General features: G+C 41.0%; 1 protein-coding gene across 1 annotated transcript; it reads right to left on the bottom strand.

Annotated features, from left to right (window-relative positions):
- Positions 1-65: 65 nt before the first annotated feature.
- Positions 66-27,704, bottom strand: csnk1da (casein kinase 1, delta a). The gene is made up of 9 exons (XM_015968963.3): positions 27,398-27,704; positions 11,813-11,923; positions 11,248-11,396; positions 6,865-7,093; positions 6,622-6,792; positions 6,315-6,463; positions 6,050-6,218; positions 5,270-5,382; positions 66-161 (listed from the first exon to the last, which is right to left on the bottom strand). The coding sequence occupies exons 1-9, from the start codon at positions 27,471-27,473 to the stop codon at positions 111-113; spliced, it is 1,218 nt and encodes a 405-aa protein (XP_015824449.1). The 5' UTR covers positions 27,474-27,704; the 3' UTR covers positions 66-110.

Here is a 27,704-nt window from a genome sequence, read left to right as displayed (position 1 = left end):
GCACTAGCGGGTCATCCTCTAGTCACTGAAGAGTCCTGATGTAGATTTCTGTGAGAGCGTTTGTGCTGCAGGTGGTGCACGTTCAGGCCTTCACTGTTGATGGACCAGTTTCACCGAGGAGTTGCTGACTGGAGAGCACTGGATGTGATCCGGGACAGAGCCTGAGACACAAATAATAATGTTACTTCATATCAACACCCCAAGATCTTAAAATCAGCAACACACACACACACACACGCACGCACGCACACACACACGCAGAAAAGGGAAACACACTTGAGGACCTCTTCAAACTTTCCCACAACTTGTTTAGCTTCAAGGTGGGAACCTAGAAAAAGTCACTCAAACTACCGTATTTTTACGACCATAGGGCGCACCGTGTTATAGGGCGCAGCTTCAGCTACGGGTGTCTTTTTGGTATTTAACACATACTAAAGGCGCAACGAGTTATAGGGCGCGGGCACGGTAAAACGTACCGGTAAAACATCTGAGCGGGGTAGAGACACTTCTCCCAGCTGTCCTCTGCTCGTTAACCCATTGCTCGAGGCGGTCTTCCAGCTCAGGCCACCTGGCTTTGTGCCGGCGGAAACACAGCTGCGTCTTCTTTACTTGTCGGAGTTCGTTTTCCAACTTCCTCCACTTGTGAACCATGGACTCATTAATGCTGAATTCTCTCGCCGCTGCTCTATTCCCGTGTTTCTCCGCGTAGCGGATCGCGTGCAGTTTAAACTGTGCTTCATAGGCGTGTCTCTTAGCAGGTGCCACTCTCAGGGTTGTCAGAACAATGTTCAGCATACCGCGCATACCTGCCCTTTTGAACTATTCGGGGTCTGTCTTCGCTCACGTCCGCACGTTCACGCCACGCCACTTGTCTTCTACTACGTTCGCGTCTCACAACAACACAATAGGCGCACCGCACCATAGGGCGCGGCGTACATTTTGGAGAAAATTTAAGACTTTTAGGTGTGCCTTATAGTCGTGAAAATATGGTACGTATATTCAGGGTAACTGCAGGTTTATGGGAGCCAAATTTAAGACTTTTTAAGACCTTTTTTAAGGCCACTTTGACCAAATTTAAGCTATTTTTTTTATTTAATTTCTGCTATAATTTTCAGCTATTGCCTGGAACCGGTGCTAACCACATCGCGAACGTGGGATTAGCCATCCATTTACCATTAAACTTGCACTTCCCCATGGCGCAAGCTTCCACTAGCTTATGTGCTAGTGGGAGCTTGTGCTCATCTAAAAATAGCCCCCTTTCACGACCAACTGAATGTGAACGGTTCCGCTTACGCCAACATCATACACAAAAAATGCTGAACACCAACTAGAAATTCACAAACATGTCATAGAAATAAAATAATCTAGTTTATTGGGTCTTTGGTAATGTAAGACCTCTGGAAACCGTATTTAAGAATTATTTGTCATTTTGAAGGATTTTCAAGGACTTAAATTTGGAAAAGTAAATTTAAGACTTTTTAAGGACCCGCGGATACCCTGTATATTGTAGACAGACACAGGGCCACTTTGTTTTACCAATCCTTCTTTAGTAGAGCTGCTGAGTTTAAACAGGCACAATCTGCAGATATCCAGATAGGAAGTCTCAACATCCAAATCAAAATCAACTAATTAAAACTGATATATATATATATATATATATATATATATATATATATATATATATTAGATCCAAAGAAGTTAGCTATGGTTGTATAACGTCCAGCACTGGTCAGTTTTCCCCTACATGCCACCGGTCATCTGCAGACATAAATACCATTCTCTAAAGTGGATTTTACATCCTAGCTTCCTATTTATATTTTTGTTGATAAGAATAGCTGTACCTCTGGCCTTGGCATTAAATTTGGAGTGGAAGACCTGTCCCACCCAATTTCTTTTTCATTTTAAGTGATGCAAGTTTTCAAGGTGCGTATCTTGCAAAAATACTACGTTGGCTTTGAGGTTATCCAAGTGAGAAAATATCTTATTGCATTTAATTTGGTTGTTCAACCCTTTCACATTCCAGCTTATGAAGTTAGTATGGCAGCCATTACTCATACCACAGAAATTATCTGTTAATGCCACCATCCCTATATCTAAAGCTGTAAATTTTCCTTGCTAAGTCCAACTGCCCTAATTTTATGTGCACAGAGAAAAAAGGAGAGGAACATAAAATAAAATAAATAACAAAAAAATAAAAAGAAATAAAAATAAGTAAACAAACCCTTTAAATAATTTGCACAAACGATAACTTTTTCTTTAACACTTGGCTGGCAGAAGAAGTCCGTCCTGTCCAAACCTAACAGAGAAAAATTGGACAGGCCTCTCCATAACATTAAGTGGCATGAAACACGCATCTTATTTTAGCACAAACATTGAGTTGCTTTGAGGACGATTTAACCAAACGCTGCATATAGAATTAAGGCAGAAATGTAAATTAAATGTATATTAGCAAACCACACAAACTCGTACATTCCTGCATAGTATGAATTAGTCCCTCGGGTTACAATCACTTGTCCTTACCAAACCTGGAATCGATAAAGCCTTTCACGTCTTCGGGGGAGTTAAACACCTTTGTTTCTCCTCTAAAGGAGATACGCATCCTGGCTGGGTAGAGAAGACCGTACCGCACCCCCTCTTGCTTCCGAAGGATCTCCTTTACCTCGCTGAAGGCGGTGCGGCGTCTGGTCAGGTCTGCACTGAAATCAGGGAAAATGAGGAGCTGTCCATCACGGAAGTCGAGCCGGCTCTTCTCTCTAGCGAGACTTTGTATCAGTTCCTTCTCCCGATAGTAATGGAAGCAGACAATGAATGGACGCGGTCTCCCTCCCTGGGGTGGTTTGGGAGCCGGCGCCCGGTGGGCCCTGTCCAGCGTCGGAGGTTTTTCCAAGCCGCCGCCAAAGACCTCCTGTAGCAGAGCAGCCATGAATCTTGTCGGATTGCCCTGCTCCAGTCCCTCAGGTACGCCCAGGACACGTAGGTTATATCTTCTCGCGCTATTTTCCAGGTCATCCGTCTTACGCTGCAGTTTTTCGTACCCGTCTTTCAGCTCTTGGTAGTTGGCCTCCATGGCTACCAGGCGAGTATCTAGCTCAGTCAGGCCTTGATCGTGGTCGCGCAGTTTCCCGCCGTACTCCTCTAGGGTTGTATTGATAGGGGGAACAGCCCGGATGATTTCTTCCCGTAGACTATCATTTTCTTCTTTGATGACTTCTTTGACAATGTCACGAAAAGCTTGAAGAGTGTTGGTATCAATCGCAACCTTGCTAGCATTAGCTTCTGGAACTGGACTCTCCTCTCGTGTAGCCGTTTTGCTGGCTTGAGCTTTAGTGGATTTCGAAGGCATTTTACCGCACGAAAAAATTCTGAGCCACGGAGGGAACAGGTATCTTCTCTCCTAACAACCAGAGTGTATGGTTTTCAGCTTATTGTGCTATTTAATAAGTATTTCAAATAGAAATGTCGGGACCTTGTGGATTGCGCGTCTACCTCATCATGCGCCCCCTGCTGGCCTCAAAATATACGCAATTTACAAAGTAAAAGGCTCGTTATATATTTACATTGATGTTATCTAACCGGTCACGTGACGTAACGTGACCTCCGTGGAAGCCGCAGTCACGTGATTCAAGTCTGTTCCTTTTAACTGTTTTCTTTGACCAAGGAAGGACAGTGTCCTCGTAAGCGGCCAGGCGCCTTCACATTGAGAAACAACTGTCATTTGTTGTCCATGACTTCAAATGGTGTTTTTCTTTTTGGGACTTTGGTAGTTTGTCCTGAAGTTGAAGGGGCAGCCGGCTGTTTCTCCAAATGCGAGAGAATCACGTCCCGACAATATATTTATAGCTATACTGCCAGAACATTTTTAAGAGGCATGAAAAAAAAAGTTTTAAACTAATTAGTTTTCCAAATTTTCCACTGCAGCGTATAAGAACTATGGGTAAAAAGCAACTTTAGATGAAGTGTTGTAGCAGGTTACTGTTCACCAGTTTTTTTGTTTTTATTAATATGCTTTTAAAAAATTTTTTTAACCGATATCCGATATGGTCTTACTCTTAATTTCCGATACAGATTGATGAAAGGTCCCCCCTAATAAAAAAGCAAAAACATAAATCATTTAGGTTGCTAATAGAGATATGTATTGGTGAAAATTTGGCAATACGATACGTATCAAAATACGGGGGGACGATGCAATGCATCACGATATGTTGTAGTACATTCAGTCAGACGGGAGAGGCTCAGGGTAGAGCCGCTGCTCCTCCACATTGAGATGAGTCTGCTGAGTTGAGACGTCGCTGTTAGAAACTGAGTTTTCTGCACCATATCGCTGCTGGTCTATGGCAAGTCGTTGTAGTATGTAATTAACAAACGGTTCCATCTTTGAACATAACAATAATAAAAAAATAAAAACACGACAAGCCTCGGCAAACAACCGCAGCGTTAAGCTTAAGTTTGGGCATCCTCGTTAATCTTCATGATTTTCCTGTTGTAAAAAAATATTGTTAAATAGATCTCACACACACACACACACACACACACACACACACACACACGCACACACACACGCACACACGCGCACACACACACGCACACACACACGCACACACACGCTTTGAGTTCCAGTGATTATTCCTAAAGGTTTGGAATCAACAGAAAGACACCAGAACCCAAAAGGATGCACTAACTTTGTTTAAATAATTGTTGCACATTTTCTCCTATAAACTTGGTTCCACTTCTTAAACATCGCTGTGTTTGACTCCTATATGATATTTTTAACTGAAAAGTTTTGAAAGTCATGACGATTAACAAGGTTCCCCAAACGTTCGCGTCTCACTGTATAAAGGCTGAATGGAGGTAAACCTACTTAAGTCCTCGACAGAACTGTGTTTTAGTGGTGATTTGACAAACCTTGAACTCAAAACCGCAGCGAGAAGTTGAAGCAACCAGTCATCTTACTGTAAGCGCCACGCTGCCACAGCGTCAGTCATTTGTCTCCGCGACTGATTGGTCGAATGACGATGCACGACTGACGCTTCAACAAAGATAGTTTGTAAACAAGATCCTTTCTCTGATCGATTCTCATAAAGAGCGACTAAAGCCCAACAGAAGATCGCTCCCCCAAAAGTAAAAACTCTTTACATCTATACGATTCACATGAACGCCACGCTTTGGTTCAAAAGCAGACATTTTTGCTGAAAAGCAACAAGCTTGCAGATATGTGACTATTGCATTCTGAAGGAGAGTGTCATTAAAACCTTCATTGTCTAATTGTCACCTGTGAATTAGACATGCGGGACGTGTCCTGACGTGCTGTTAGATCTGAGGAGGAGATGTTGACGGGTGCTCCACGATGAAGACGCATGCACACCTTCCTCTCCTTCTCCAAACCTGGAAGAAAACAAGAGTAATTACTGTTACTGAGCTACTTTGAAAGTCAAATCACAGGGAAACTGTTCTCATAACTTTTCACAATGCAGTTAGAACCATGGACAGTTCTTGGTTTTAAGCTTCTTTTTCAGTTTCAGTATTCAGAGATGGGGAATTGTGGCATCAACAAGTCATCTCCAGGCCGTGTTTTTCTTCAGTTCAGCGACTAAACCAGATTATTTCTATCAGCACAGTGAATGAACCTGGCTCAGTTGCTGAGCAGAACAACATCACGGCGTGGAGTAGACTTGCCGAGTATTACAGGAAAACATGCAAACCCCTTTTCCTTATTATCTGATTGAAATCCAAAACTAAGCTCAGGGAAAATAGAGGACTGAACAGTGTCGGGCTGGATGATGAATCGATTTCATTAGTAATATCGTCATTGCTGCTCCACCTTCTGTACAAATCATGGACTGTGGAAATGTTTGTTTTATTAATAAATTGAAAATGCCAAATGGAAAGGGTTTTTTATTGGGACTTCTGTGCTCACCATGGGTTGTCCATAATGAACACCACGTGCTCCTGGCACCAGGATACCTTTGGCCGCAATTCGATGATCGATTTTGTAGTTTTCAAGCCATTATCGCCCAGCCCTGGTCTTAAGCTATCAAGTGAGCATTCTGACCTGTGTGTGGGGCCGGGTTGAGAGGGGATGGGGCCGCGGTGTCCGGAGCGGCCCTGGCTCTACCTGAAAGAGATGCCAAACCCCTGGCACCAGGATTTCTGCTGTGTCTGAGCCTCTCCTCACGCTCTCGGCGCTCCCTTTCTGCATCCTCTGCAGCCCTGTTGGCACCCTGAGAACCAATATTCAGCTTAATACTCAAGCAACAAGTGGGAATAGGCTGAAAAAAATCCAAATATTCTTCATCTAGGTCAACCCTTCAACATACAAATTTGAGCATGTTCCAGTCGAAGACATAGTCGTAGGAGAATCCCTGTCGATGGAAAAGGTTTCTGAAGAGTTGGCGGAGGTAAGAGTAATCAGGCTTATCGTCAAACCGCAAAGAGCGACAGAAGTTCAAGTAGGTTGCAAACTCAGCTGTGGGAAAATAAGAAATATAACAGCTTATTAGTAGAGTTGAGGTTAGAAAAACCTTTATGGTTCTGGTGAAGCACCTTGAGATTTTTACTTTGAGGAAATAAATATCATTTATTTTTCTTAACCTATGAACACAGGTTGTAGTATGGTAAACTTACATGGGTAGCCTTTGCAGAGAACCTCAATGGGTGTAGACATTTTCTTCTCACTGATGCGCTCATACTTCTGCCTTTTGGTTGCAGCTTTGAGGCCTTGCCATGGAAGAGAACCCAGGTTGAAGTACATGAGGACATATCCCAGTGACTCCAAGTCATCCCGTCTGGACTGTTCTGTGGGAACAACGAGAGGGCTCGGTGCTCTGTGAGAACGACTGCATTAATCCGTTGAGGTCCTAGTCTTACCGATTCCCAGGTGCGTGTTTATGGAGGCGTAGCGGGCGGTGCCTGTAAGATTCTTGTTCTCACGATAGGGGATGTGCTGATGCGTACGTGCATCTCGATATTTCTTTGCCAGGCCAAAGTCAATGATGTAGACCAAGTTACCCTTCTTTCCTAGCCCCATCAGGAAGTTATCAGGCTTCACATCTCTGTGGATGAAATTCTTGGAGTGGATGTACTCAATGCGGCTGATCTAAAACAACGATAAGTAGCAGACAATCGTCAACAACCAACCACAGTAAAGATGAATCGGCTGCTTTGGGAGGAGCTGATTTCATAACAGAGGTTTCAGATTATGTGTAAATAGTTTTTTATGGAGGTTGTTAGGAGGAACAACCACCAGCTTCTTCTCTTCCTCCAAGCTGAGATGGAAGTGTGAAAGGTGCAGTCGCGTGTGGGTAGTGTTGCCGCTGTATTTTATTTCGTTTAACGCAACCTTCCTTTAATCCTAACGAGAAAAACCACACTCAGTGGCTGAAGCAGAGCAACAAGCTGCCACTGCTGGTCCATCCCCGCAAGTGTCCGGGTGGCGTGCACAACTTTCATGTTCCTGCCACACTTTGCAGCTGTTTATCTGCATTTATTTGTTTTCGAATATTTGCAAATCATTATTGAATTGGCACGTGTCCCATCACAATGCATCAATTAAATGTTGAATCGGCTCACCATTAATTCACACAAACATTCACACACTGGTGGTGATGAGCTACTGACAGAAGCAAGGCGCCCTACTCAGGCACCACTGGTCCCACCGACCACCACTCACTGGCAAAGAGAGTGAAGTGCCTTGCTCAAAGACACAATGACTGACATGACTGCGAGAGCTTGGGTTTGAATCTGTAACCCACCAATTGCAGGGCAAACTCCTAACCTTGAGTCCCCCTTGCACTATTAAACATCATTAGAAAGCTATGATTCTTGTGATTACTCTTATACTGCATCTCTGTGTGGTTTGCTGGCTGCTCTGCTACAGATAAGAGTCCAGAGATGATCATCAAATCTGCACAAAAGACCACTGGATGTCCTTCCCACCTCACGCTACATCAGCAGGTTCGAAATAGGGCTGCAACGATTCGTCGGCGTTGTCGACAAATATCGACAATAGAAATAGTCGACAATGAATTTCATTGTCGACGTTGTCGCCAGCCGTGTTTTTTCCGACCGAGTGAGGCGTCTCACTTCATTAGAATCTCTGCCGAGAGTCGCACATGCGCAGTAGCTTCTCTGCTGAGCGCCAGCTAACAGAAATGGCGGCATCCAACACAGCAGCTACGCGTACCAAAACATCTAAAGTTTGGGAGCATTCCAGCCTGGATTCAGCGAATAAAAAATGACCTGCATTTTTTGCAAAGCAGTCCTTGCGTATCACGGCTGCACCTCGCTGATGCACGAACACTTAGAGAGAAAGCACGTCGGACAGTTGAATGAAACTGAGTCTGACTCACTTCGGTAAGATTTAAATAACTTGAAAGCCAATACGTTTTGTTTTGGATGTTCATTTTACATTTTTAAACGTATTTTCACTTAAAAAAAAAGAAATTTAATGTTATGCCCGACTTAAGTATTTTAATTTTATTTATGCATTTATGTCTGTACTGACTGAGCACTGTGCCTAATTGGTGTTAGACAGGGCATTTTTATTTACTGTTAGTATGAATTTTCCTATCAGCAGCAAAGTCCAATAAAATATGCATTTTCCATTGAAGTACCCATCTTTCTTGTTTATTATCATTTTTCACAGAATTAAAGCAATCTCATGCTAAATTTAAGAAAAATTTAATGATTATCCGATTAGTCGACTAATCGTTTCAATAGTCGGTGACTAGTCGACTATTAAAATAGTCGTTGGTAGCAGCCCGTAATCATCATCCATGATACGTGTATGTATACATTTCATACCTACCTTTTTATTTTATATTATTAGTACTGGGGTGGGCAATATAAACAATAGAAGGTAGAAACGATATAAAATTGGGTAATGATAAGTTTTTGGCTCTACAGCGATAACACATGATGTCACTAAGATGTGCACCCGCGCCGACATTGGAACAACAGAATGGCAGTGACTGCAAGCATGTAGCGGGAGGAGGAGCAGCATTCTACACTTTTTGGACGTCTTTATTCTGCTGCAACGTATTTTACATATGAAGATTTTTTAAAGCATTGCATTTTGACATATATAAACAAAGGAAAAAATATATCGCAATATATATCGTAATCGCACATACTTCAGATTATATCGCAAAATGGATTAGAGGCCATATCGCCCAGCCCTAATTAGTACCATTTTCTCTTTTTACGTCTTGTGTTTTCTTATCTGTATGCCAAATACACAATTTATGTCTCGTGCAGTGACAATAAAAGCTTTCTAACTGTGATATGTGGCAAAGATTAGATATAATGATAACTGTAGACGGTAAACACTTGGTCCAAGTCCAAAGTAATAAATAACTCACCAGGTCAAAGCCATTGTCATTGACAGAGTCCAACAAAAACAGTCTTGACATCCTCAAGGGTCTCGTTAAGAGTCCACAACAAGTCTTTTGTCAAAAATCCAACATATTTTAACTTTTAGCTTTACACGTCTGACTGACACCTTTCTGATTAAACAGGTAAAGCGTTACATCCTCTGTTATTGGCAGATGGGTCAGAAGCACCGCCCCCTATTGTCATGTGTGTAGCCTGAGCCAACTGCAGCACCGTATTTGTTGATTGATTCATTTAACAGTGAATGAAATTCATAACAGTGAAACATCATGTGGACCCCATGTGGCCTGCTTCCACGGGCTGCGTAAGAGCAATCACCATCGGTGGCTTCATCCATGCTAGTGTCAGAGTCAGACCCACAGAGTATTTAAAGATCACCTGCACAAATATAATCGGCCATCTTCGTTTTTCGCACTGACGAAAACCGCTGAGATTATTTATAGATTCCCCATTCTTGTAGAACACTTCTCATTCTGCATATTTGATCTGAGAAGGTGTACATGTCGTTCTTTCAAAGCAAGATCCTGGACCTGACATGCAACACATTTGGGCTGCAGCTATCGAATATTTTAGTATTCGAATATTCAATCAAGTGTTTCCCCCAGAAAAGTGTCCAACCGAGGCGCACGGGGTGGAGGGGGATGGGGACTGTGAGCGAGCGAGCGTGGACTGTTTCATTGTGTGCAGAGTGTTCCCCTTCTGTGTGTGTGTGTGTGAATCTCGTAGGCGTGGCGCTGAAATTTCAGCAGTGCACAACACCTGAGCCTATGTAGGGGAAACACTGTATCCTATCGATTCGTCCATCGATTAATCGAATATTCTATTTGACGATGTTTCAAGTGCAACGAAATTGGAGTCTGCTGCTAAAAATATGAAAATTAAACAAAATTCTAAAACGATCAACAATGGGTATAAATTGGTGTTGTCTAGTTCCCTCTTTCCCAGCTGATAATAAATATTTTATGGAACAAAATTTAACTTGGTTTAATTCTAGTCATCCTAGTCTAATGAGATCTAAATATATTCACATGTGATCAGGAATTATTTCATCACCATGTTCAGTAGTAAGCTGCTGGAAATGCTACCAACATTCAAATTCTACTAGTAACAATGTATTGGTGGCATATATATTACTAAGTACAGGTTGGCAACATAACCCAGTCTAAATTGTATTCAAATATAGAAGCGTGTGCGAATTACATGCTACAACAGATCTGCTGCAGTGTGTGGAGCAGATTCGAGTCGCTGACTTTCAGCAGCAACAACCTGGCTCCAGGTAGCAGCTGCAGAGGTTCTGCTCCTTACTGCTGCAGCTGCAGAGGTTCTGCTCCGTACTGCTGCAGCTGCAGAGGTTCTGCTCCAGCTGCAGAGGTTCTGCTCCGTACTGCTGCAGCTGCAGAGGTTCTGCTCCGTACTGCTGCAGCTGCAGAGGTTCTGCTCCTTACTGCTGCAGCTGCAGAGGTTCTGCTCCTTACTGCTGCAGCTGCAGAGGTTCTGCTCCTTACTGCTGCAGCTGCAGAGGTTCTGCTCCGTACTGCTGCAGCTGCAGAGGTTCTGCGCTTGTTTCGCTACCATCAGCCATCCGTGACAGCAGAAGAGCGGCGCCCGGCTAGTTTTCCTTCTGAGTCGTCCGTGACCGTGGGGGAGGAGGAAGGGGGGTGAACGCTTGGCCTGGCGGTGGACCAAGCAAGGCCTGGCAGCCCGTCTGACTGTCCAGTCGCTTTCCACTCGAAGTGCTCTTCCACTAGCTTGGACTTTTCAATGACCAGTTTTAACAGTGTTACATACGACAAACACAGAAGCAAAGCTATAAAGACTTAAGCATTAGGAGTAGCAGTCCTGCTGGTATCTTCCCCTCACCATTTGGTCGGCCAGCAGCAGGACCGTCTTCAGACTGAACTTCCGAGAACAAAAGTTGAACAGATCCTCCAGACTGGGACCCAGCAGCTCCATCACCATCACATTGTAATCACCCTCAGCTCCACACCACTTGATTGTTGGAATTCCAACTAAAAGAACAAAAGGAAAGAACCTTATTACTCAAATATCCTGTTAACTGTGAAATATGCGTTTGAATGTTAATGTTTAACTGGTCAGTCTGCTTATAGATTCATATTCAAGATGTGATGAGGACAACTAGATACGCAAACACATTTTAGATCAGGATGCTCGATCACGTGATCGGAAATCGGGACAAATTTTCAAAATAAATCAGAATCGGTGAAAAAGATTGGATTGAACTTTAAAAAACAACAAATATGACTTTTTTTAATTCATCCTGATAGAGATTTTTAAACAGAACAACAATGGGTTCGTTTTTATCTCAACAAGTTTCTCTACATCAGTATTCTTTATTTTTATAGTACCTTGGTCACCATCATCTTAAATAATTGACTGTTTAAATTGGGTATGTTTAATGATGTACCTCCTCCCTGCATCATCTTGTAGATCTTGCTCTCTATGTGGAGCTGTGGATGTTTGGTCTTCACACATTCCAATTTGATGGCTACTTCTTCTCCGACAGAGATGTCAGTACCTATGAAGACAGGGACAGGAACGTTAGCAGGATTTTAACACAAGCTACAATGGTTTTAAAGCAGATAAAATATTTATTTCTATTACATGTAATTGTTGAATTGGCACAACAGAGGGTGGTGTCGTGATCATGTGGGGAGTTACGCCGAGCTCTGGTTGGCTACATTATTGAAAGTGAAAGTAAACACAAATTTCGTTTTTGCTAACAGAATCAGCTGAGATGATAAACTGGAGTGATGCAGAGCTCCAAGGGCTTCTCTCTACTAGAGCTGGAGCTCAGACCACTAGAAGCTGCACAGGGACTGTGGAGAACAGACCGCTTTAGGGGGCGGCTCGTAAAAAAAGAAAGAAAAAGAAAAAGGAAAGCGTGGCTTCGATCACAATACAAAGCAAGTTATGTCCAACTTTGGTATGTTCTTGCTGTGTCTGATTTCTAATTCCATTTTTGGTTCTTTTTTAAAACACAGAAAAGGTTTTGTTGCTTGCTGGCAGTTTTGTTCGCAGCTGCGAACAAAACTGCCAGCAAGCAAGGTTCTGTGTTTTAAAAAAAGAACCAAAAATGGAAGTTATATCCAAGTTAAAAGAAGTCTGTGACTGAAGAGACCGCTCCCATACCCCCTTTTACCAACATTGCATTTTCTTGATTATGAAAAAAAAAAAATAAAAAAATAAAAAAATAACTATTGCGCCACATTACCACCCTGGTCTGACCACTTATAAACGACCTAAGGCTCCCAGATGCCGGGTCAGCTTTGCAGCTAATTAGCAAAATTGCTTTATATAAAATAGGCTTTTGTAAGACACTACAGTGAGCAAACTATTAAAAACAGCGCTGTTAAAGAAAATCTTCTGTTTCCCGTGTGCAGTATCATGCACCTCTTTCATGTAACTACTACATCTGCACATACATACGGCACCTCTTTCATGTAACTACATCAAGCCTAAATTCATTAGCATCTTTACATTTCATATTCCCTTTCACAATCAAGAGGATTCTGGGAGCCAGCTCTTAACCAACACGTTTAAATGCTGCGTCTACCTTCTTTCTAAACATGGTAACAGGGTCTGGTTGGTTCACTCCGTTTAGAAAGCTGATACCAGCTTATATAATCATCTCAAGTGTGTGCACACCGTCTTAGAGCCAGCTGCTAAACTGTGCAGGTCCACAACAGCAATAAAGGAGCAGCACCTATTTCCTTGTATATCACCTAGCTGTGAGAGCATAGCAGGGCGGGGTCAAATGTTACCGACACCATTGTGTGCCTGTTGATCCACAACATGCAAGCAGATGTCACAGAAATACCAGGTAACAGGCTAAGCAAGCAGTTGATAATATTCTACATTGTGTATGTACAATGTCCATGTAACTATAAATACACATAACTTGCAACTTAATTTCCATGTAAGTTGAAATCAAAGCATGTGATAAAGTTATCAAACACCAGTGGGAGTAAGCTTCCGTTTGTTTATTTCTTCTGGAAAACTCCATGATCTTGGCAAGTCCATTTCCTGGAGTCGGCTCTGTTGCGTCACAGGATTGTGATTTGTCTGAACAGATTTTTCTGGGGAATGCAGCAACCTCCTCTCGCACAACGCAATGTTCAAACTTTATGCTGGGTGTGTTTTTCATCTGTACTTTGTTGCTGGTTAAGCAAGTACAGGCAGATTCTTCTACCCAGTTTAACGAACAGGAGCATGTCTCCAGGAACAGAAGCTTACATATGAAATTATCCAAGTACATAAAAAAAAACAGCAAAATATTGACAAGTGTTTTAATGTGAATGTCACATAAATTTCAGAATGTCAGCTGTTTAGAGTAAATCTTCATTCCAGAGTGTGACACTATTCATTTATTTATTAACTTGTAGGATAAAGCCTCTTGAGATGTAACATCTTGTTTTCGAGAGGGTCCTACATAATACTGCACAAAAATAAAGACAGCAAGATGGCTAGCAGCTAAAAATAAATAAATAAACATAAATAAAATACAAAAATAAAACAATTACCTAAAGGGAAAAACAAAACAGTAACCTGAAAATATGCTAAGAAAAACAAATGTATCCAAACCAAAATACCTTAGCTTAGCCAAACTCACATACCTCCAAGTTACAGAAAATAACTTATAAGCACTTAGACGGGTGATGCATGTAAATAAAGTGTTCTGAAGAAATCTAAATAAGTAATTATGTCAACAGGTAAATTAATCCAGTCTAGTGGGGCTTTAACACTTAAAGCAAGTCTTCCCACCTCTTATGTAAACTTGGGTACAACAATATAAATGTTTATGAAATCTGGTGTTATGCTGACAACTAGAACACACAAAAACATTTTTAATACGCTGGAAAAATCAAAGAATATACATTTAAAAAATAAAGATTAACTAATGAAATCTACATCTGGCTTTTAATGAAAGCCAGGACAGGCTTTCGTACATAATGCATTGGTGTGTTGTAAAAGGACATCGTAAAAAAAAAAACGACAAATTCTGTTATAAACAACATCAAGAGGATGAAGACAGGACGCTGTAGTAGTTTGATAGACTCCATCTGTGTAATCTAGGATAGGAAATAAAAGTTTAGCAATGTGATTTCTCACTTTTAAATCAAAACAATCGATATTTTTAGTTGATAATTGATCTTATTAGTGAAAATGACTTTTAAAGGAAAGATCAGACTCAAGCCAGACACCTAGGTATTTGACTCTTTCCACACATTTTACCCATGAAGAGTCTAAATAAATTAAGTTTTAAGGTCCCATGGCAGCTGCAGTAGACATGTCTCTGAAAAAGTACGATTTCATTTTAATAGGAATAATGGAGCTATATAAATAAACTGAATAGAATTTAAAGTGATCTTATTTTGTATTTGCAACATCAGAAGGTTGAATTTGCGAGAAAGAAAGCCTACTTGAGGAGATGTGTGGTACAACCCTAGATCCAGACCAGGGAGATACTGAATCAGGCAACTGGGCTTTAGAAAGGTGCAAAATGATGCCCTTCACAATCTTGTCAGGATCATTGGGCGAGACCACCACTAACTCTAAAATTACTTGTTTTATTGTGAGACTTGCCACGTAAATTATTTAGTGTTCTTAAAATCAATATTCAAACATTCCCTAGAGTAGTCAGATTTTGCCTGTCTTGTTTTAATGGTACATTCATTTCTCAGTCTTCAATATTCAGCCCAGTTATCAACATTGTTAGTAGTATATCACCATACCAAGTTTATTTGTATAGCACATTTAAACACGGCATGAGAGCCGACCAAAGTGCTGAACAAAAACACATAATAAAAAATCAAAAATAAAAACTAAATCCATTAAAATCAAGTCATTCAAATCGAAAAGAAAAGGAGAAAGAGAATAAGTTAGACTGAATTAAAAGCCAACGAATAAAAGTGAGTTTTTAAATAAGACTTAAAAAGGGAAAGAAAGGAAGAGAGTCTGATCAGGAGGGGCAAGTGGTTCCAGAGCTTCGGTGCACAAACTGAAAAGGAGCGCTCCCCGCGGGATTTACAGCGGGAGCTAGGGACATGTAGGAGGTGCTGGTCGGCTGATCGGAGGGATCTTGTAGGGACATAAGGGTGAATGAGCTCAGAGAGGTAGCCAGGTGCTAAGTTATTGAGGGATTGAAACACAAAACCAGGATCTTAAACTATCTGGAGAACATGGCCAGCCAGACTCCTCCTCTGTTTAATTCTGCACTGAGAAAGAGTCTGGGAACTCTCCTATTGAAATAGCCCCACCCCCTGAGAATTCTAACCCCAAAATTCCACCATCTCCGCTCCGCCCCCCGCTTTGATCGCTCGCTTCCGAACTCAAATTATACTATACCCGCTCTACAACGGCTCCGCTCCGGTGCGGAGACCTGAGGTGCGCAAACAGGCATGCCTGGGATTTTCGAGATCTTGCGATACAGTCCGAGCAATAAACGCGGAAGTTAGATCCAAACACCCGTTGTGTGGGAGAAGCATCGAAATGAACTGTTTAATCTGCCCATCATTTGTGTTGAGAGATCAGCAGTGTGGGTCAACAAAGTGTGACTACTTTGATAGTGGAAACTGGATTTATGGCTTATTTTTGTGCATTTAAACTTCAGCCGCCATTGATAGTTGTTAAAAGTTGTTAAACCTGTGCATATGAAACAAAAAATGCTTTTTGTTTATCAATTTATTGTGAAATAACGGAAGTTGTGCTTGCTCCCTTTCCTGTTGGGCGGTTGTGATTTCTGTCCATTGACTGCGGAGGTGCTCCGGCGTCCGGCAAAAATAGAATCGATCCTATTTTTGCCGGATGGCGGAACGGTGGGCGGCGCACTGCGCCGCACGGCCGCAGTAGTGGAACAGCTCTGACCGACTACAACGGGACCGTTTTTGCTGCGGAGTTTGTGCCGGAGCGGAGATAGTGGAATTTTGGGGTAACTGAGCCAATCAGCACTGAGTAGCGTACGTCACACAAAATAGCGCCGAGTTTGTCGAACATGGCGACTGATGCGGAGTTCTCTGCGGCTCTTTCCTCTGTTCTAAAGGACTTGGCTACAGCTTCCAGGCCTCATCTCTCCTCTTAAAAATGTGCATTTAAGTGACTGTCAATCCAGGGCAAATGATTACCCATAACTTTTATACTAATCTATGGAGCATGCTCATCCAAAATACGAACAAACTTAGAATAAAAAAACTTTTGCATTATCAATATCAGGAATAAAGATTGAATGTTCACCAAGAGTCAGAAAGACGCCAGCTTCAGAAATGTAATTAGGCTGAGATGCCATTATCCAGTCAATAAAAGCGCCATTACTGAGGGGGACTGGTCTAGCTAATTTGTTAAAATCCCCGTTAAAGCCCCAGTGTGTAATATTTTTACCTGTTTATCATCAAATCTTGTGTTTCCAGTTCACAAACTTATCCTTTTCTAAGCGTTACAGAGATGAAGCACTTCTCCGACTCGGAGAGCTTCTTCTCAAACGTTAACTTTAGACTTGGGTCTCCTTTGGCTGGGAATCCGTGGGAGTTTACACACAGCATACACAGCGTGTCACCCCGGCTCTAGCTATGGCTTACAAGTAGCTTGTGACGCCCATCACCACCACGCCAGCAGCGAGCCACGATTTGTTGGCGGAAAAGTCAGCATTAGTCATGTTTACATGCACACATTTAATCAGATTGAACGCTCAATCAGATCAAAAAATTCTGCATGTAAAAATGTCAATCAGAATGTTCTGATCCGATTTGGCCCAATCGGAATGAAAGTCCAATCCGACTGAGAGAGGTGGTTTTGTCCAACCATCATTCTGATTGGCATACATGTACACAGCCATTCAGATTGTTTCAGTAAAATAATGCCCACTGCGCATGTGTGCAACAGCTAGCGAGCCTCCCGCTGTCATTTTGACTACCCGACTTAAAAAATGACGGCCTAGTTAACGAGCGTCGGCTTTTAAATATGACGACAAGCCATCCCTGTTTCTGTAATATCTAATCCAGAACTTCCATTTTGTGGAAGTAAAATAAAAATCTGATTATTGCACAAATCATTCAACTAACGTGACCAAGTCTGCACTGGAAATATGCAGATTCATTTTGGGTTTGCAGCACAGATCCGTTTCTGTGAACGCAGCAGCTGTTTCTGCAGCAGGTGGATGGAGACGTGCTTGTAAAGAAGACAGGGTAATATCGGTTAATCAGACCTGGTTTGAGTTTAAGGAGGCTGATGTTCAGTAGAAAAACATCCTCAGTTAAATGTTATGGGTGACTGTGTAAAAACATGTTAACGCAGATGAGATGCGGTTCGTTTAACGCATGAACACATAATGAACACATGATGAACACAGGCTTCCAGACTTTCTGAACATCTCCATTTAGTTTGAACCAACTTTTCTTAAAAGATTCAGCCAATTGTCACATTTTATTAATAATAAGCCACAACAGAGCTCAGTAATAAAACATGAGTCTGATCCACGTGAAACAGGTGCTGTGGGAAATTATCTTCCCCTAAAATATTCTGTTTCCCTTGAGCAGTCAAGAGCAAATATTTCCAAATTCACAGAATTTGTAGTCAATTATGAGGACTAAACTACCTCAAATAAAAGATGGTTAAACTGAGTGAACTTCTATCCTTTTACATAACTTTCAAAAACAATAAATAAGCTTGCCGCAAAAGAGTGAAGAATGTTTTTACTGTACCTTTTTTATTATTCTTAGGAGGACATATAGGGGCCATTTCTACTGTACCAAAACCTAAACTACTACAATGCTAGCTTCACTTTTATACAGACGCCACCCTTTAAACATTCACTGCTGATGCCATCTCATGTTACTGAAATATGACCTATGGAGTGTCTGTTATGCAAGTTCTGGTGGACCGAGTTGCCAGAGGCAACATTCAAATATGGTGAGACGGGACAAACTACCGAAATGTCTCAGACTGGAGTCCTTTTATCGCCCATGACAACCACTGTACCTTTCAGATGTCAAATGAGCTAGAGTAACTGTTTTCACGATGTTACACTTGGACAGGGCGATATGGCCAAAAAATATCACAGTATATTCAAGAGTTCGTGTTGATAACAATAAATGGATGATAACTACACATAGGGGCAAATGTTACACTAACCACTGGTGGATGTTGACATAACCTTTTCTGAATTCAATCATTTGTACATAGAAATCCCACGACCCCTTATAGAACTGACTGCGTGAATATTTAGGTTTTGTGTTCATAAATGCCTTCATTCTTCAATGTTAAACCAACTAAATTGTCATAAATCCAAAGATGATTTGCAAACTCTAAACATTTTAGTATAAAATGTATGCCAGTGTTTCCCTTACATATGAGTAGCCGTGGCGGGCCGCCACGGCTGAAATACCAGCGCCACGCCTACAAGATCCCGTTTTATAGATAAAAAAAAATTTTTTTTTGCACCGTTTCCCGAGGAAGCAGCGGGAACTACTCTGTTGATGCTTCAATTCAATTCAATTCAATTCAAAAATACTTTATTAATCCCAGAGGGAAATTGATTGTGATCACAGCAGGCAGGCAGCAAGGAGGAGGAGGAGGCAGGGCGGGTACAGCTAGGGATGAGCCGTATCCGGTACGGATAAAGCACTTTTGACAAATACGAGCATGAAACGAGTAAAACTCGTAAATATCTGTAATCGTGCTGAAGAAAAATCCTCATTGGGTAACTGACTGTCTTCACGCTCTGTGACTGGCCAGTCACATAGAGCGCCCGCCCCTCTACACACAAATCTCTGCAGCAGTGCCTTGGGAAGACCGTATCGAAGACTCCAACGAGCGAAAGAGGAAGCTCAGTTCGGCCCACACACACATACACACACACACACACATACAGACAGTAACGAATCTCTCTGTGCTTGCTTCACTGTTGCTCAGGTTTCTTCAGAGCTCCCTAGGTTTTCTTCAGCTCGCCTCTTTTTCGCTTGAATATTTTAAGTAACTTGTAACGAACCTGGTGCATTTGACAAGACAGAGCTGAAAACGTCTCGTGCCGAGTCGGTCACTGCCTCCGCTCCGGTCGGGTTTTTTAAAATTATTTTAACTCTCTCTACCTCTCTCTCACACACACACCTTAGTCAACATTGTTTTGTTTAACAGTGTGTGGGGAAAAATACCACCAACGTTAGGAAAAAATCAGTTTAATCAAATTAAAATAAAATGGTTCTAGTATTTCATGTTTCCTAGTTCCTACTGCATGAGTTCAGATGCATTAATCCATGCACTTAAATATTAATGTTCAGATTCTATTGAAAAACTTGTTCTGTAATAGTTTCTTTACTATTGTGATCAAAACTATTTAATCTCAATTCTGAGGCTGCTCTGTAGATTACAAACAAACAATAGTTTACAAATAAACAACTTTTGATCAATCCATATCAATTTCAGATTTAAAATAATGTTTTGATGTAAACCACACCCACTAATTTCCAAATAATAAATAATAAGGTGCATTCACCTGTGTATCACCTTTGATCCGCATTAGTGATATTTTCAGCACCAGAACAATGAAGCAAAGAAACAGATTCCTGAGTTTGTTAGTAATTTTATTTATTAGGTGCATCTGACCTAGGGTTGTCACGGTAACCGGTATAGCGGTAAACCCCGGTAAAAAAGTTGACAATAAAAATAACCGTCCAGTTTTTTAAAAACTAAATTATCTCGGTGGGTTTACCGTGGCCGCGGTTTCGGCGCGATGACCCTTACCAGCCACCGTCGCTTCAGCTGAAGTTCCCGCTGCGCGCACACGCACTTTTTAGTTTGCAACGGCACCAAAACTTTGAAGCTGAAATAATGGCCGAAGGAGGAGACGGCAGCGCCCAGGACATCCATCCGCCCTCAAAGAAGACTAAATCGGAAGTATGGGCATATTTGGGATTTCTGAAAAATGCTGAGGGACAGTTAATAGAAGACTGCTATCCCGTTTGCAGAACGTGCAGGAAACAAGTGTCTGCAAAAGGTAACACTTCGAATCTAATGGCACATCTGCGTGACGATCACCCACGTCTACAGCCAGTGCAAGGTAAGTTAACATTAGCATTTTAGCTTAAATGCATGACGTGAGGACTTTTGGTTGAGGGAGAATGCAACGAGTCACTATATACTGCAGCCGCAGCGTCCTCTGCCAGCATTTAAATCGTGTCACAGACACCCTGTTGCTGGATGAAGCATCTTATTTGTTGATGGTGAAGAGAAATATACAATTAGTTCCTTGTCATTGATTTGTTTACTTATTCAATGCCATTTATACTTGAACATTTGGATTTGATTACATAGTGTAGTAGTTATTTTAGTAATTTGTTTAAAGTGGCTATTTATTTTAAATACACATTTTTTAAGGTTGACTTGTACAGTGCTCAAGTCAAGTGTGGACTGGAGTTTTAGATTTTCATTTTGATAATGAAGAAAACAAGTATATGAGAAAACAAGTGGTGTTTCTTTAATTTGTTTACATATTGTTTATGTTTTGAATGTTTGGATTTGTATAATTTAAACCTGCACTGACTACTGTAACATGTTCCAGAAAAATAAGCTATTTGTTCCTTTACTTGTGAAAAGTTGCACTTTTGCTAAGGCTTTGTGTTATTTTAGGTTTAATAAACACTGTTAAACATTTTCAAAACTATTTCAGTTTGTGTAGAACAGGACTATCAATGCTTTCTGAACATATGCAACACCGTTTAAAAAATACCGCGATAATACCGAAAACCGTGATAATTTTGGTCACAATAACCGTGAGGTTAAATTTTCATACCGTGACAACCCTAATCTGACCTGTTCTATTTTTCTCTGAAATGAGGTCAAATCAGTGCTTCTATGGGTCGTCTCCTGTCTGCACTAGAAAAATGTACTTTATTATAATGTTCACTGTAATGCATCTTGATGTTCTTAATAAATTAAATTAAAGATATTGGTCAATAATGCCAAATATGTAAAATTGTGTTTCAGTCATTTTTATACTGGCTTAAAAATACTTCATTAAGTCTACTAAGCAGGGGTGTAGAACGTGTTTAATAGGGCCAGCCCAGTAATGATCTTGGACCAAAATACCGGGGGCAGAATGTCAAATAAAGGGGGGCAGAAGGAGATGTTTTTCCAGACGCCAAGAAAAATTAAATGCCAACCCCCCTGCAAAGTGTGTCACTGAGAGTTTAAAACAAAAATTATTCTTGTGCAAATATTGTTGTATTCACCTTTAATACTAGTTATTAAAATGCAGCGATGGATTGGTGCAGTTCAAAGTAGAGTCCATCAAATAAAACAATATTAACATAAAAGTGAGACGTGACCCAAAAAGCACCAGAACCGCTCACGGCGCATGCGCAAACATGACTCGCCAGCTATTTCCCTATTAACACACGTCCATTTTAATTTCTACACTTTATTTTCTCACACTAACAAGGATTGTCGAGAAAGCATGTTTGCCGTGGGACAACGGACATCAATAACAACACAGTAAAAAGTCTGACGTGTTGTAAAAACTGCTATTTTTAGCACATTTTAAGTCTGACGTGTTGCTACCAGACGTACAGTGTGAGCTGAAACTGAGTGCTACAAATGAAAAAGTTGCACAGTGTCCGCAGAATATATAGAAATACAGGCTAAAATGCATTATCTTGTAGAGGCTCCGAGTCCGCTTGCAGAAGGGACATTTACATGTGGATGTTTCCTGGTCAGGTTGCAGCATGGAGGATGTGGTGTTGTGGTAGGCTAAATCCATTTTACAGTATTTACACTGGACTACGTTTTCCGCCTTACGACGTGAAAAATGGTCCCACACCTTTGACATTTCCTGTCTTTTTCGCACTCCACCGGGGTCCACGTTGTCCGCCATGGCTTAAGAGAAACTTAAGTTACATTCGCTACTCACGTGTGCATTCAGTGCAGTGTGTATGTGCGTCACTTACTTCGGTCCATGTGAAACATGACCCTGGGCGATTGCAAAGCCATGAATTAATTAAAGATGAATTAAACGAAGCCTCGAGGCAGAGAATTTGACTCGAGGACTTTTTGTACTCGAATTATTCGAGGTACTCGAGGAATCGTTTCAGCCCTAATATATATATTTACTCAAAGCACAACAGAGGTGAGCTCTACACTTGATTAAATAAATACTCAGATATGCAGCATGTAACAAAGAACTCAGCGTGTACGCATTTTATTGTTGGTATTGAACACCAAAATGAGCCCCATCGAAGCACTGAGCCTGGCTGAACACGGAAATTATGCCGACCAGTAAAATGAACCGAGACCAGCAACAGGTCAGTCTACCACGACACTATAGCTTGATGACAGCTATTTTACGTCTGCCATGAAATCTGGCCCAAAAACAGGTAGCACTTTTGGGCTCGACACACGGGAGGCGACATCGCCTCTCCTCCATTCATTTTCAATGAGACATGCGCAACAAAGCGATAATCGCGGGTCTCCCTCCTACTAAGCGAAACGCAAAAACGTGTGAAATTTTGCGCTCGTGCACAGGCGACCCAGCGACGCGATCCCAGAAAGTTGAAATATTTTCAACTTTTCATCGCTGTCGCTCGGATAAGGACCAATCAATGGAGGTTTCAATCACTGACCAATGAGCGGACATAATGCTCTGTACAACTCCGAGCAAACATGGAGAAGTTGATTATTATTATGTTTTATATAGTAAATCAGAAGTAAGATTTCACATAACTCTAGCAACACCTTGTGAAACATCAAATCTACCACTTTATTAACTCTGAACCGCTTAAATAACCTTAATTCCCTCCAACCTGACACAGCCAAGCAAAACAACGGAAGTTTCGATTTCGCCATGGAACGGAACGCGTAGACGGCTTTGCCGCTGCGGATCGCCTCCCGTGTGACAGGTAATAAAAGCGACAGCAACGAATTTCGCTGATCGCGGTCGTTTGTCGCCTCCCGTGTGTCGAGCCCCTTATTGGCCAGTGGCTGACCATGACCGCTTCATATCGGTATCAGCAATAGAGAAACCAATATCAGTCCACCTTTATTTCACACCTTTAACTTATATCTACTTATTGTTTCCTCAATAAAGATATTGCACCTCGTTCTTTCTGTCTCTTAAAACTTGTTAATCCTTTAAATCTTTGTTTTAAATTATATCATATAGGGTTTTTGTCCTTTATGTTCGTTTTATGTAAAGCACCTTGTTTTTATGATACATCACATGCTGTAACCACATACTACATGAGAACATCATCGTAGGAAAGTGTGAATTCCTTGTTTTCTCTGCAAAAAAAAATCTTGTTGAAAATATCGGAGTTTGTTGGATAAAGAAAATAGGGAGAGCACAATTTCTTTCTGTAGGGCTTCTCCAATAGCAAGGTGAGTGATTAAACAGAACCACACACTGTTGATTGAGTCAGTGAGGATGTTGCAACACATTAGTCATCAGCTACTCTGATAGGATTGGATGGAGTGATGGAAAACCTGATTATGTAAGTGCTTGGTTTGACTCACTACAGGAAGCAACTGGTTATATGAAGGAAAGTCAGATCAACATTGCGTCTAAACGTGTGGAACAACAAGATCAACAAAACAATTTTTAATTCTTTTATAATATTTTCAATATTTGAAGCTGTGGCTCGTTACAGTCAGCAATATTGCGACTTTTGCACTTAAAAGGTTAAAAGGAGCTTAGGTATTAGCAACACCTGTGAAAATGTATCTGCAGGAAACAAATGTTTATTGAAGTCTTTTGTAGGGCTGCTCAATTCATCGAATTTTAATCCCAATTACAATCTGAGTTTTGAACAATTATAAAAACAAGACAAGCCGATTATTTGCTTCTCCCTCTTGCGCTGCCCCGAGTTGCAAACCAAGTGCTCCTCCCACAGTGTTGCTAACTTTAAGACTTTGGAGCCATTTCCAACAGCTTTTCAGACCCCCTTCTTGACTTTTTAAATCTTAAAAGGACCAAACGAACACCCCAGAAACATTTCTGGTAACCCTTAACCACTTTCTGGACAACTGTGGTTGACATTTCCTGCAGGTTAGAAAACACTCCGCCAGAGATCGGGACCGTCCTTCAGGATAGTAGGAAAGGGAATGATGTAGTGATTCATTACATTAACTGATGGGACCTGTAAATGAATAGTTTAGAAATAAGGAAGAAATAGACAGAAATAAGTTCCTCACGCTGCTAATGATAAATAATAATTAATCTCTCTGAGACTGAGGACACGTTGCTAGTGCACTCTCCTACATCACCTAGACAGGACTAAATAAATATTATGCAACATTTTGTGAACATCACTAAACATAGATGTTTATGTTATAAATGCCACAGTATAATTCTTCCTGTCAGCATTTGCAATATATTGGTTTTTTGGTCTATACTGGTTAGGCTTAAACGAGTGAAAACAAGGTCTACAGCCCTTGAGTCATAAACTTTGAGCAACTATACTGATCTTTTTATTCTAGGAATCAGGAATAACTTTTATGATCTGGTTTCTTTCTTTTTCTTCTTTGTCCCGATTGTGCCCTGAGCAATTTTATGAACAAATAACAAATAAAATCAATCAACATTAAATAATCGAGACCTCAAGTTCAGTCACAATAATCGTGATTATCATTTTTGCCATAATTGAACAGCCCTACTCTTTAGTGTTTAATGTTTTTGACGTCTTGTCTATGCAGAGCTTCTGTAGTTCAGTTGCGTCCATAGCTGCTAGCCAAACCTCAGTGGAGTTAAAGTCTCTTGTGTTTTCTGGATTTATTAAAATATCTGTCTGTACTTTTTTGATTGATGGCAGTTTTTGCTTTTTATTAGACTCCAAAAGTAATCATTTAGCATGTTCCTAAATTATAATTTGTAAGAATGTAATCAGTGATATTATCAATAGCATCCCGTAGGGTTTTTCAATGTATATTAGCAATGTGCTAACCACTCTCTGCCAGTCAAATCGCAGCCTTTGCGATTAGAAAATCTTTTTTGTCACATCACAATTTAATTGCATATAATTTCCCTACTTCAAACTAGAAGCTAATGATGGGTATATTAGAGCATCCTGGACTAATCATCAACAAAACTGATGATTAGTCGACTATTTAGTCATTTGTGGCAGCCCTACAGAAGACGACGTGAAAACATTACCACTGCTGCTGCATTGAAATTCACTAGTCTCTGGAGCTGGTCAAAACAAAGACATTCACTTTAAGTGTTCGCATATTTTGTACGTAAATGCTATTGCATGTTTGTAGTGTATTCTCCATTGATTAAATAAACATTCTGCAAGTAATTCAAGTTTCCCTGTTGTTGTCCTTTCTCTTAAAGGATACCCAAACTTTTGAGCGTTTGTGCCACTTAGAGGCCATTCTTCCTTCCCAGTAAAGCCTGACTCCGGTTTCACACTGCAAGTATCAGCGGAACGGAACAGCAGCGGAGCGGCTCACTCGCGAACTTTAAAGCGGTCCTTTTCACACCGGGAGAGTCTTGGTCGCGGCACGGCTTCCTCGCTGTGCCTCGTTGTACCCGCGAGATTCTAAAATCCCTCAAGACTTCCGACACCTTCCTCATCGAGAGATCACAACCCCTGCGAAGAATCGCACCGTTGCACTCCTCGAAAGAAACTGGTGGTAAACAAAGCTGTTCGGTCACACTTACTGACGTAAGTTATATATAACATTGTAACGTTGCATTTTATTTTGAAAATAACCGGGTATTTTACACTGAAACCGTGTGGTTTCCTGTCTCGCACTATGTGAACTGCGGGAATTGACGTGTCCCAGAAGTGGCTCCCGGAACAAATAGAACTCGATGTTGTCCTGGCAGAGAATTGCTTTGCAACACCCCTTGGGCAAACGGGGAAGTATGACAGTAAAACGCTTCTATCAATCCGTGCATGTCTGTCCCTTGTGGAGCTGACGCAGAAGCATGACTCAGGCTTAAACGCGTAGCTCGTTTAAGCTACACAACATGAGTGGTGATGTAATTTGCGCCAAATGGAATTGATAATGGAATCGTATGCAAAAATGGCAAATGATTCCAAGGAACTGCAACTGTGGGAACCAGTTCTCAACAAGAACCGGTTTTCAATTCCCAACCCTAGTATTTACCATCTTGTACTTGGACGTAGAAATGTATATATATCTCTGACCATGTGTATGAGCAGTATCAAGTAGTAAAACGGTCACTTTTAAAGGTATTGGTCATCGACACACGTTCATCCACAAATTGCTTTCACCTAATAAGTAATTATATCTGTGGAGTAAAAGCTTCATCACATAACTGGTGTTAAAACCTATAAAAGACACCTTGCTTCCATCAGTGTCCCCATGACAGCTGTGGCTGCTATGTAGCTCATCATCAACAGTGTGAAAGGGTGTGTCATGCCTTGGGGATTGTAGAAAGCGCTATATATAAATAAAGGACATTTATTCTTTGGAACTATTATGAATATAACTCAAGAATAAACGTAAGTATGCTTTGATTCAATGTAGGCATTTTATTTTTCTGGTTATGCTTTAGTTGTAGTGAACTATGAATGGATCACCTTCATCTTTGCTTTAAAGCAGCCAACCTGCATTAATTGTCTACAGTCTGTATTTCTCTGTATGAGCTGCCTTAACGAGTGGATTTTCCCACTGTGGGATCAATAAAGTATATCCTAATGTATTCTACTCCCTTATACTTCACCGTCAGTAAATGGGTAAATATAACAAACTCTCACCCAGTAAAAATGCAAGTGTTTCTGAAACCACGGTCTGGTCGGTCATTTTGCTCACAGACTAACGTCGTTTACAAGGAAAAAAGAAACAGGAACTTAAACATAGCCTTTAGCTTCACAGCTAGCGTCAGTTTCGTTGTTTTACACAGTATTCATTATTACGACGCTCACAAAAGACAACTGCTACCAAAGTCGAGCACAATTAAACTCGATTAAACTTTACAATAGCCGGCCTTTATCCTCTTTTAATGCCGAAGTGAACAGAAAGAAACGTGAAAATTACATACCCAAGTAGATGTCTCCAAATGATCCACTTCCAATTTTTCTGCCCAGCCTGTATCGGTTTCCGACTCTCAACTCCATGTTGACAAAATCTGACAGGCTAGCAACTACACTCGTTAGCTCCAATATTTGTAACAAAACTAATTTGTTCAAACGCAACACAATATTAAAAAAATATGAATCCAAAATCCTGTTTTAGCGATATATTTCGTCTTCTCAGGATTTGTGGGCTTCTTTTTCGCCTCCTTTTTCACAATATTATTAACATTATCTATAAACAATACGATGCTTGTCGGAAAGGTCAGCGCTTGT

The sequence above is a fragment of the Nothobranchius furzeri genome, chromosome 18 (genome assembly GCF_043380555.1).
Source record: "Nothobranchius furzeri strain GRZ-AD chromosome 18, NfurGRZ-RIMD1, whole genome shotgun sequence".
NCBI lineage: Eukaryota > Metazoa > Chordata > Actinopteri > Cyprinodontiformes > Nothobranchiidae > Nothobranchius > Nothobranchius furzeri.
The sequence above is the reverse complement of the archived record's forward strand: the minus strand, read 5'-3'. Positions and strand labels throughout refer to the sequence as shown.

Bases quoted from the DNA above. Each gene is read 5' to 3' on its own strand.
- csnk1da (XM_015968963.3), bottom strand. From the start codon at position 27,473: ATGGAGTTGAGAGTCGGAAACCGATACAGGCTGGGCAGAAAAATTGGA. The intron at 7,094-11,247 runs GTGAGGGGAAGA...TCGTTGTTTTAG, and splicing joins TGCTGCTGGCCGACCAAATG to ATCAGCCGCATTGAGTACAT. The intron at 6,464-6,621 runs GTAAGTTTACCA...ATTTTCCCACAG, and splicing joins TCTCTGCAAAGGCTACCCAT to CTGAGTTTGCAACCTACTTG.